Source organism: Phragmites australis, chromosome 2, assembly GCF_958298935.1.
Source record: "Phragmites australis chromosome 2, lpPhrAust1.1, whole genome shotgun sequence".
Classification (NCBI taxonomy): Eukaryota; Viridiplantae; Streptophyta; class Magnoliopsida; order Poales; family Poaceae; genus Phragmites; species Phragmites australis.
In genome coordinates, this window is record NC_084922.1 from 40,870,869 (window position 1) to 40,883,549 (window position 12,681).

A 12,681-nucleotide genomic window follows, 5' to 3' on the forward strand; every position below is an offset into this window, starting at 1 on the left:
ACCAAAGACGGCACTTAACCGAGCTAAGGGCACCATGGATGCTCGCCGTGGGGTTCCCCCTACTTGTCGTCGCGGCCACGGACTCCATCAACGTCGCCGCTACCTCGTATGGATTTTCCCCTCCACTTAGTACATGCCCTAGCAACAACAACCCCTCCGGTGAGGGGACCTCAATGATCTCCATGTCAGCCGCATCATCGACTCCGCTTTCTATGCCAACCCATTGCCTCCTCCATTGCTTCACAATTGTAGCGGCAAATCGGCACACCAGCCTCTGCCCGAGATCTTGATCTCTGGCAGCCATGGGCTTCGAAAGCGGGGTCTCCAACGGCGATGACTCTGAGTACCTCTCCTCCTCTAACGAGGAGGAGCACACACCGCACTAAATGGCGCGACTGTAGTGCAGGTGAGGTGTTGCAATGGCGCAGTGCAGCCATAGTTGCGACAGGCAGGGTAGGGAAACCCTAACCCTCATCGTCGCCCTAACCCCCTTTATACCTTACGTGCGAGCCCACCTAGGCCGAATGAAAGGCTGCCAAGGCCCAGGCACAAGTTGTGGCCTGCCTCCCTCCTGCGCATGCTCGCCCGCATGAGCCTGTGGGTCAAGTCAACCTGGGCCTTGTCGAACTTTAAGCCCATAGGCTAGTAAACTGTGTCCTAAGGCTAATCTACATTTAGACCCTAAATTTATGTGAATTTACAAATTAGTCCAACTACTAGTACTGTTTATTAAGTGTTGTTCATATTTAGACCCCTAAAGTTTACTGTAATTACATTCAGTATTGATTACTGTTGTAATTTCACATTCCAGAATATGTTTTTCTATAATATTATGTGCTATTCATTGTGTTTGCTTCATGCAATCCCTATACTATGATATTATGTTTACGACCGTGTTAATTTTTCAATTGAGATTATTTTCTTGTAGAATTACATATTAATTCATCTTAATTAAGCCCAAGGTACTTTTATGCCCAATAGTACTTAATTCAAGCATAATTAAAACACAAAATCAATTTTAAGTGATTACCTAAATTTAATATTTGTGAAACACGAGATAATGGAACTATAGCATCTATTATATATTTGTATATTATCCACAATTACTGTAAAATCTACATTTTATTATCTAGACTTAATGACTACCTTCAATGTGGTCTTCTAAATATTATATTTAGCATAACACAAGGTAATAGGAATATAAACATTTACTGATAAATGTCAGATTATACCTCCTACTGCTGCAAGATCTTCACCACATTTGGTGATCATCTACAACCTGTTAGCTACATAATTTGAGATCTACAATATATAATTCAAGTCTCCACTTGACTTTACATATTTTGCATTATTATTACAATATTACCATGATAATTTTTAATTTACCTATAGTAAATTAATCAAATCTATTGTTTAAATCTATATAGATCAAGATGACCGGCAAAGAGTTTGATGCACTCGCACTCGATTGTCACAACTATCCAACATAGGCAATGAGCGTCAAGGTCAGCCTTGCGTCCCGTGGAATAGTAGCGGCACTCCAACCTCTCCAAGAGGAAGATCCACCACAGCCATATCAAATTAAACATGGAGCATTATGCATAATAAGGCACCATATCCATCTGGATCTCAAATATGAATATCTGATGGAAGAAAATCCGAGTACTCTATGGCTAACTTGTAAAACAAGATATGAACAACAGAAGACGGTTATTATGCCTGATGCAAGTCATGAATGTCGGAGATTACAATCATGTTGTTCATAAAATATGTTCTAAGTTGCGTTTTTGCAAAAATGAACCTACAAATGAAGAAAAGATAGATAAAATCTTATCTACTATGCTTCTCGTTGATAGGATCTTACAACAATAATATCGTGCAAGAGAATATAAATTTATTCTTACTTAATACATGTATTACTTCATACTGAAAAGTATAATAAACTCCTTTTAAGTAATCATCATTAGCGTCCAATTAGTGCTGCCTCTTTACCTGAAGCACATTCTAATGTCCAGAATAACAACAAGTTCGATGGCTTTGACGCCAACCAACGAACTTTAAAGGTAAACTTAGTCGCAACAAGAAGTAGAAGCAAAAGCCACGCCCTAACTTCTCTTATCTTCACCATATTAGGAACACTCCGCCCAAAGATGATCATCCTTAACCCATTAAGAAGAAGATGAGTTAGGAATCGAGATTAACCATGTTATCAACAAAAGGAGGTACGACAAAACTTAAGACAAGGCGAGTAATAAAGTAGAGCAGATACTTAGGATCTAAAGATAAATTTTAGTTGGTTGCTTCGTGATGTTGACACATTTCATTAACCCACGTCCTAAGCTTTTAGGCTAGTTCATTAAACCAAACTTTGATACCATACTGTGAAAAACCGTCCAATAGTATTCTAAATAATCATTGAGTCGATCATTTATATAATCACGACCATAATAATTAATCAGAATACTATCCCGATAATCCCGACATGTGTTTTGTGTCCAATATCGGAATATATACCTTTCCAACATATGTCATCACAACCAAGCTTAATAAAGAGCAGTAATGAACAAGTATGGAAAATAATATCAGTTGGGTCTCTTGGTAGCTTCTTATCAAAATATGCCTTATTATGGGTTTTCCAAATGGACCTGCATACAATAGCCAAGCCAAGAGTAGCAAAGGATTGTCCAACCGAAAGGTTATCATTAAACCATGAATAATATTGTTGCAAAGAATTAGGGATGATATCAGCACCAATAAAAATAGCAACAACACCCCAAGCAACCTTAGCAACCGGGCAAAGGAAAAAAAGGTGTTGACAGGTTTCATTCTGATCGCAGAAATAACAAGAGGGATCTCCACTCTATTTTCTTTTAATCATATTATCTTTTGTGAGAATAGAATTCTGTTCCATTAACCATAAGAAAATTTTAATCTTTATGGGAATTTTGTCTTTCCAAATATGATTATAAGGCTGATTAGGAGCATCCCTCAGTAGCCAGTTATACATCGACTTGACACTAAAAGTTTCTTTTTTTCAAAAGACCAAAATACAATATCGTTAGTATCACTCAGATGGATACTATTGAGCCAGCTCTGAATCAAAGACCAATGTAATTGGAGATCATTAAAAAGCCATTTTCTAAAAGAAAGTTTCCAATGCAACTGATAGCAGCCATGCACAGTTATATTTTTTTATTACAAATAGAATATAAAGGTGGAAACATGAAAGATAAAGGACTAGAAGTGATCCACACATACTCCAAAAATCTAGCAGTCTTACCATTGCCAATCAAAACTTTTCTGCCATAAAGATACAAGCTTTTAATTTTTAACAAGTCAATCCAACCAGGAGAATCATTATATTTGTGCTTGACATAGCAACAGTAGCATTTTGGAGATATATTTTAAGAACAATAGATTGCCATAGGCCTGACCTAGTTTCAATCTTCCACCACCATTACTGTATTACGTAAAATTTTAAATTATGCACATACGAGACCAATATTGTTGGGCCATGGTCCAACTCTACGTGCGGTTCGTGAGCTAAAGGCTTATAAAGCCCAGTCTCAACCAACAAAAAAGGTCAAAAATAGGCCCAAGCTAAGCCCACCGCCACCCACTTGCCGATTTCGGAGGAAAAAGAAGAATAGAAGTCCCTGTCTCGGACACTTGGAAGACAGACGCAGAGCAACCTCGGCCGCCCCGTGCATGGATTCCTCCGTATTTCATCGAACCTGACTGCCACGGAAGACGACGATGCACTTCTTTTGAGAAAAGAATTGGGATGGAAGGTGGACAATTTCTCGATCTCCCACGGCCGCAAATCAGGGAACGCTGATTTGTACGCTTGGCTAGGAATAGGACAGGCCTTTTCTGTTTGTTTAGCTGCGCGCGCGAGCCTGCGGTCACAAGGCAAAGTCTGGAACTGCACCTGAAATTCATTCACCGGCCGCCGGCCGTCACTCACCAGACACCACCATCAGGGGGTCAGTTTACCACCTGCAGCGCGGTGTGAACAAGCCACATATGGGTGGTCATGCGAACCAGCTGCTCCGTGCGGGCTCTGTTCCGCATTTACAGCGACGCAAGGCCGAGAAGATGATAACATGGCGCCGGGGCAGTCCTAAGCAATCATGACTATCCACCCTGTTTAGTGTGATCCGGCCATCTTTCTTTCTGGTCTCGTGATAACAGCAAACGGAAGCGCCAAAATCTGCCCACAGCATGCCAGGAAACTGTTCAGAGTTTGAGGAATCCTGGTGGGCTACCGCCATGTGCCGTTAGGTATCACTAAGGCTGCAAGCCATCAACAGCAGCTGATGTTGAGATGTGAACCAAACCTTGCGCTTGTGGAGCAAGAAGACACTCCAGCAGCTGATGACGATTGCAGCGTGAGCATGGCAAAAGACGGCGGAAAAGACGAGGCGGAAGCGATCTGATCGACCGACCGACACGTCTGATCTCGCGGCCTTCACTCCTAAGCAACGGACGGCTTCGTCTACTCGTGTCGCGCCACTCGGCACTCGCTCATGCCGTGCGCATGCGACCCTGCTGAGGATTAAGCAGCATCGCCATTTTTTTTTTATCGCGGCACATCCCCCTCGGATGCGGGACCAAAGCAGGAATGCGCAGATCCAGTGATCCAATGCCTAGGTTGACGAGATAGTTGTCGATGCAGATCTGATTCTTGCTGGAATCTGCTCGGATGTTCCTGAGTCCTTAAACATTATTTGGGTGGAGGAGCACCGTGCGAAAGCATCCGATGTCTGAATGGCCGGTGAACCGGTGAAGCGTGAAGCGCGCGAAACATGTCTCCCTGAACGGCGAAATCTGAGGAGCGCGAAACCAGCGCTGATCAGGCACATTGGCTGCGGCACCTCTCGGACAAGCGTGCCTTGTGAAAAATGGCTGGTCAGGAAGCGTGAGAAGAGTAGCGTCATAAACGCAGGCTGATTTTCATTTGAAACGTCTGCATCTAGTAAACCACAGGAATTTGCATGTTTCCCTAAGAGTACGACATGACGATTAGTGAAATAACTCTACAAAATACATCAAGGACCCCCCAAGACAAAATTACACCCAGCAGTAGCTCCGTCCAATTACAACGAGACGGCCCCCAAAGTCAAAAGCTACTCGCATTTCTTCTGACAAAATTTAACGGAAGATGGCAGCAGCGGCAGCAGCAAGAAATCACTATGCCCTACCTACTAATCACTACACCGAGCTAGCCAGCGTAGCATCTAAACCGGATTAGCCGGAGACGTTCGAAGGAAAATGGCGGGAGGTCAGATCAGCACAGCGCTACAGAAAGATGAAACATTCCAACGACACTAGCGGGTTCTCCAACGACTCATTCCCGTCGCCGCCGCGGTTGCCTTGGCCGTGGCCACCAGCGCTGGCGTTCGGGACGCTGAGCTCACCTCCGGTGCCGACCGCGTCGCCTTCCGGCTGCGAGGGCGGCGGTGGCGGCGGCGACGGTGGGGAGACAGGAGACGCCTCCTGCGCCCGCCGCGGCGAGACGCGGCCGCAAGGCCTTGCCGGGACAGACGGCTTCCGAGGCGCCGACACGACTGGGCTGGGGGAGCGGCGCTGTTCCGGCGTTCGTTTTGCCGCCGGTGACGGTGACCGCCGCAAGGAGCGGTCACGATGCACGTGCCGCGGTGGAGGGGACGGGGAGGCTCGCGCGCTGCGGGAGCGGACGCCGTAGGAGGCCGCGACGCGTTCCCGCCTGGTCGGCCCCAGATCGGCGGAGACCGGCCGCTTCCTGGCCAGCTTCCCCGGCGACCGCTCCGGCCCGGCCACCGAGCTGGTCGCGACCGAAGACTCGGAAGCTGCCTCTGACCTCTCGTCGGTGGCGAGCGAGAGCGACACGCAGCTCCCGAGATCGCTCACCGCGGCGTCGGCACTGGCCTGCTTCTTCGCCTTCTCCACCTCTCGCTCCTCCACGGCCGCGACATTGGCGACGGGCTTGGGCTCGGCCCTCGGCTTAGCGCTCGGTGTCTCCGAGAGCACCTCTTTGACCGTCTCCTCCTCCGGCGACGGCGGGTCGCAGTCCTCCGGCCTGCAACGGCGGATGAAGGCAGCAGCCCCGGGCGCCGGATGGTTCTTGCGCTTCTTGCTGAAGCAGCAGCCCATTTCTCCAGCTGCCGCTAGCCGACGCACTAGGCGTCCATCTCTGGCCAGCGATCGAGGTGTGGTGGTCGTGACCGGTGAGAGAGAAGGGATGGCGTTGGTAGGTGGACCGGGAGGACGGTTGCTGCTCGGGGTCCTCCACGAGGTGCTTCGATTTGGGCGTGGACGCGAGGCGATGGGGATGGGGATGGGAGCGTGACGTGAGGGAGTAGTGGTCAAGTAGGTTCACCGGGAAGCCGGGGGGAGTGGCCAGCTCTAGTCTAATGACGACCGGATGGTGGATTGGTGTTGGCTTGAAACAGTGGCAACCGGGTACAGTATGTGCGTACCTGCTCATGTAGACTAGTTTTACTATCACACACTTTGGTCCAAATAGGCTCTGCTCTTTTTAGCCGCAAAACGCTACGCCAAACAAGCATTTTGCTCATGCTAGTTTGCATATGGCTTAGGTCCTTTTGCAGTGATTCTTGATTCTGTTTCTCATTAGAAATGGAGAATCCCTGTCAAAAGATACGATGAGCAAGCGTTTCTCGTTTTTACATTAGGGGGAGAAATAGGAGAAACAGTTAAAAGTGATTTCTCACAAGAATCATCTATCTGCTCGTACCTACACTTTTTTACGAATTTAAAACTACCATACTAACCAAATAATTACACAAAATAATTCTCATCAGAAACAAAATTAGAAACTGGAATTGGAGAATCTGAACCGCTGCCGAACGGGGGCTTAATGATGCAAAGGTGTGCTCTTGATCATAGTATAGTAATCCTGCTAAAGAGCTAACAGTCAACAAGTTTAAGCCGCGCTCCTTGAGGTTCAAAACTTGCTGTCTTTTAACCGTCCAAGGATTTGCACCACTGCATCTCATCCGTGACACACAGTACCGCTCGTCAACAGCACGTACCTAGTCTAGGAAAAGGCTCGTCAGTACCGGTCAACCCGATGTCCCGATCGAACGCTACCGGTTGGGTCTGACGGTCGCTAGCCGGTGCAGCGTGCGCGTCCTTGCATGGACGTCCCATCTCCTCTGTGTCTTCTAATCGCCGGATGGCACGTGACGTTGATGTGGAAATAGACAAATACCCAGTGGTGCCAGTACAGGCCTGCAACTGCAAGGCGATATGACGGGACTGCCCCTGTTCCTAGGATGCTAGTGGCCCTATGCATCTGGTCGAGTGGGGTCACGTGCGTGGCGCAGTGTGGTGGGCCCTCTTTGCTCCTTCGCCAGTCCCTCGCTGCTCCTCGCGACCACTGTGTGCACTGCCGCTGGGCCACAGGCCACAGTGGTTCGACTCTGCTGCGTCTGCAAATCCAGATAGATCCAACGCTGCTGGACGGTGTTGCTGTGTCAGCGCAGCGCGGGACGAGGCTTGCAGGTTGTAGCAGCCTGTCCAGTTCGTCTTAGGCTCTATTTGAATATGCTCTAGTCTTAGAATTTTTTTAGCTTAGATTATTTTTAGTAAATATTTTAAAAATTTATCACATATAATATTTTTTAAAATACTATATAAATATATTTTTTCTATCCCCAGTCGCTACCTATTTATTAGTTTTTATTAGTCTTCTTCTACTTTCAAACTCACATGTAGATTTTCATAAACAATATTGAGGGGAGAAAAGTACTTAAATTTAAAATACCTCTCTCTTCTCCTCTATCTCTGTAGCAATATATAGAGGAGCTACTAGAGCGCTCCTCCATCCAGCTGGAGCGGCAAAAAAGCACAACACAATATTGCCAATTGCTTTTGTCGGCTCTGTTAAAGTCGTCTCAAAGAAATAGTTGGAAGTGTTAAATTTTAGTTGGTGATTTTTAAATAAACTTTTAGTTTTTTAGCACATTAAAACTAAAAAAAAGCTCATCTCAATTTATTTCTCAACTTCCATTTTATTTTAGCTGCAATCACTTCATCAGCCAACTAAAAACTATCAAAAGCTAATATAAAAAATAGCTATTTAGATAACTTCTAATTTTTTAAGAAAAAACCAGAAAAAAATATCCAAACTGAGTTATTCTTGCTTACTGATGAATTGGTTGTGCAAACACGCAACGGGGTATTTATTACTGTACTGGAGAAGGGAGCTCTAGAGAATACCCTTTTACATCGCACAACACCTCAATCTGTAAAGACAGCTCAATTTGTAAAGTTGAATTTAATATACTACTAATATTTCTGGTGCGGATCTAAGACCACCAGTAATAAGGCTTGCAGAAGAATTGCCAAAATAGAAATCCTAAAAATGGAAAGAGGGCACTATGCTGCAGATTCGGTAAATGAAGCTTGTGAATCGGTGGGGCTTGCGAGGGAGTTCACCGTGCACCGGATTAGATGGACTCGGTCTACAGCTCGGTGAACCTGGTGGACCAAGGCCAACCCGGGTGGGTGGTCCACCATGGGCCCGCGGCCGTCGACTGGGCAGTGGACATGTGGGGCCCACCTGTAGGTGTGTGTCAAAGGGATAAGGGAGAGGGGGCCAGCTGTTTCGTTCGTGCGGCTCACAGAGAGGGAGCGGAGGAGAGAGAGAGGCACATAGAGAGAGAGGGGGAGAGAGAGCTCAACGGAGAGATGGCCCGACGGATGGAGGTGGCGACTGGAGTTGGAAGGTTGCGCCGGAGAGAAGGAGGTGGTCAGCCAGGGAAAGAAGAGAGAGGGATTGGGGAGAAGGGGAAGGCTGAGCATGGTAGGGAGACCGGGCGGTGCAGTGAAGAGATGGCCGAGCAGTGGTGTGATGCGGCGTGCTAGTGGGAGACGCGCTGACGGAACGACACGGGTTGGGGTGAGTCAGCGGCGCACGCGGGTGGTGTCGTCTAGCAGCAGCCGGGACGGTAAAGCCTCAGCTTGAAGTCGGGCGACAAGAGGACGGAGGCATGACGTGATGGCCTTGAGCTAAGGCGGCGCGGGCGCAACAGCACAAAGGCGGCATGCAGTGACAACACGACGCGACATGAGCTGGTAGCGGGAGGGTGCGAAGGAAAGGAAGCTCGGACCTGGATGGCCAGGATGGCGCAGTGTGGCCATGTGCATGGGGACGGCGCGTGAGAGTGGCCCAGCACGACGCGGTGGCACGCACTACGGTAACAGTGTGCGCGCAAGACTACGCGGCGCAGGAGGGGCACAGGAGGGTATCGAGGGTGTGACAAGAGGGGAAGCTCATCGTGGTGTTGGGAGAGATGGTGGCGGCCAGAGGCGGTCGAGCACGACGACGATGAACATGGAGGCGGTGCAGATGCGAACGATGGTCTGGCGTTGTGGCTGGCTCTGCTCAGTGGGTGGGTAGCGCAACGATGGTGCGGCAAGACATCAGCTGCTGGTGGCGCGAAGTGGGGTAGAGGGTGGCATCAGCACTGCTGGTTGCACAAACTGACGGTTGGACATCGTGGATGAGCTGCGGCGCGGAGGAGAAACTGAGTTGCTATTGTGTGTGTGCTCGTGTGTGTGGATGTGAAGGGAGGGCTGCTGCAGTGTGCTTTTGCATGTATGTATGGCGTGGGGGAAGGAGCCTTGCGGGTGAAGGAAAAGAGAGGGAGAGCAATTAGGTTTTGGCTGCTCCAGTGAAAGATCAGAACATGGCAGGTGCTGGTGGTGTGAACACGAGAGGAGAGTGGCGGTAGTGAGAGAGAGAGAGAGAGAGGTGTTTTGCTACTCAGGTGAGAGATCAGAGAGAGAGTAGAGGGATGGGAGAACAGAGAGAGAGATTGAATGACGACTCAATGAATGTATTTGAATTCGTAATTGGATTTATAATGATGCAAATAAATGTATTTGAATTTGAATTGGACCTATAAAGATTCAACTTAAATAAACTTAATTGAATTGGATTGGGATAAAACAAAGGAATGACTTGAATTCGAATTGATTTGAATAAATAAAAATCGATGAAGATTTGAATGAATTGAGATGTGGGATATTTGGGATTAAATTCAAATAGGAGTATTTGAATTTGGATCTGAATTTGGATTTGGCATCAATTCAAATTAGAGTATTTGAATTTAGTATTTGAAGCTCTAACTTTGGGAGAGGAGTTGGATTCAAAAGATTTGAACTGGATTGAATTTCAGATGAAAAGAATCTAAGAAATATATTTGAATTCGAGATAGGTTCAAATTCAAATCTCCACTCGAAGAACCATGAAAACAATTAAACCAAAATGCATATGATTCAAACTAATGCATGGGTCAATTTAGAAATTAATTTGGTGTTCTCTCGACTACTTAGCCAAAATAATATATTTGAATATATATATCCGAGTATATATACATCAAATATATCTTTTCCTTTATTTTATGTTTGATTAATAATTAGAAAAAATTTAAATATGAGTGAATTTTGCTATATTATAAAATGTTAGAATGCAGGGTGTTACATCTGACTTCCCACGGCAGGTCACAGCCTCTAACTTCGTGACGCCGCACCGAGACACACAGCAACCCACAAGACACCTGCGAGGGGAGCCACGATGAAGCAACTCTGACTTCACACGACAAACACCCCCCCACTCACACACATGACAACCGACTACCGCGAAGCAAGAGGCAGCTCTAAGGGGTAAAGTCATTGTCGAACGACCTAGCCATGTGATAGACTGGACAACATATGCGGTGCGGGACCTCCATGGTGACGGCTTCAAGAAGGTAGCGACGCCGGAGGCGCCATCGTTGCTCGTCTAGGAATTAGACAGGGTTTTCACCTGGAGAGTCCTGTAGGGGGCAGGGGAGTCACCCTGTACTCCCACAGTGGAGAGCATTGCCGTAGCCGACACCGGTGAACTGCCGGGCGAAGCTTTCGCCTGGAGTCTCCCCACCCCAGCAAGTGAAGAAACACGGCATGTCGTCGTCGACCCGACACCCACACAAGTCTACATGGAGCCCTGATGCCCAGCGTAGAGCACCATAGCACCACGACAAGGCACCACGACATTGCAGCAAGGCCGACACAACGATGAAGGCCGATACCGAGGCCACACCCTGGCTAGCCATCGAGCAGTCACCAATGAAGCCACTGTGCCGACACTGGAACCACACCGCCACGAGCCACGCTGACGCCCGATCCCACTGGATCTGAGCGAATCCCATCAAATCCGCTCCTCCTGAGCTCCCCCGCCACACAAGAGGTCGTTCCTAACGCCATCTCGTGTGGAGGCCACCGGCATAATCATCCACCCCAACCCAGATCCATCTCGCCGACACCCGATGGCCTCGCCGCAGCAACCTCCTGGCCGACGCTCGACTACCCAGAAGGGAAAGCCCCGCCGCCACCGTCGTTACAACTAGACGTGCATCCGCCGACAGTGAGGCAGGAGGAGCGATAGGGGAGTGGCACCAACGCTAGGATTGGAGGCCGCCTAAGCCAACTTAGGAGCGACGTGTGGCTCTTCCCTTATCTTTCAAGTCGAAAAAGAAAAGAGTATATACACTTTTTTTCCGAATGGATATATACACTTAATTAATATTTTTATATTACAAACTAGACGCGAAGCAACATGCCCTTATTCTTTCCCTATATCAGCCCTTGAGTATTACTCGTGCTAGCATACATGTACAGTGCAGGTGTTGTTATGTGATACTCCGTACGTTCGTGACAAGCGGAGCAACTAAAACTTTGTTTCGTTTCGAAGACGTGGTAGAGGAGAGGAGGGACGAGAGGCTGCTCCGTACGTTGTCAGTTTGCACGTTTGCAGCCTCGCGGCGCTCGCGGGACCATAAGGCCCGCAGCCACCCATGGCGGAACGCGTGCGACAACCAGGACGATGAGAATGGCGCGGCCGCAGTCAAAATAGTTAGAAAGAAAATATTGTAATAGGGATAATGTAAATGTAATAGTATTATAAGACATAAAATTTTGAGGTAACGGTTTGAGATGACCTAAGCTTTTTTTTAAGGAAGGTGAAGCACTACGCTGGTCCCTCCCTAAGAGCATCTCCAACCGAGCTCTTTTCTTACCCACTATCCTATATTTGAGAAAAAAACGATGAAAAACGATCTCCAACCGACCCCCTTTATTTGAGGAACCCTCAAATCTCATCCCTCACCCCCTACATCTAGGGACTCCTCATCCAACCCCTCATTTGGGAGAGAGGAGAGAGAGAGAGGGAGAGAGGGGAGAGAGAGAGGGAGAGAGGGGAGAGAGAGTTACCAAATATTAATAAAATAGAGGTGATTCGAATATAGGGGGTCAAATATGAGGGGTCGGTTGGAACGCGTTAAGAAATAGGGGATGAAATCTGGATGAGGAATCCCTAAATAAGAGAAATATGGGGTTAAATATGAGTAGTCGGTTGGAGATGCTCTAAGTCCCTCTGGTCTTAGTATCTGCCGAACTGGAAATTCCGGGTAGGAGGAGCCATGCATGGGCTCCATTGGGCACGGAATAATGTACGATCGACTCGGGCTAGGACGGCCCGAAAATAATATGGACGGGGGCTATCTGGCCCAAAACTAGTCCTTCCTTGTTTTTTCTTGGTAATTTACTAGGCCTGGTCCAAGTAAAGTCCAGTCTACGAACATCCTCGGCCTATGACCTGTTTGGTTCTTTGGAACTTTTTTTAAATCG

At 47.5% G+C, this 12,681-nt stretch overlaps 1 protein-coding gene across 1 annotated transcript; it reads right to left on the reverse strand.

Moving 5' to 3' along the window:
• Nucleotides 1-5,045: 5,045 nt before the first annotated feature.
• On the reverse strand, nt 5,046-6,458 carry LOC133910113 (uncharacterized). The gene has a single exon (XM_062352631.1). The coding sequence runs from the start codon at nt 6,133-6,135 to the stop codon at nt 5,302-5,304; it is 834 nt and encodes a 277-aa protein (XP_062208615.1). The 5' UTR covers nt 6,136-6,458; the 3' UTR covers nt 5,046-5,301.
• Nucleotides 6,459-12,681: the final 6,223 nt, after the last annotated feature.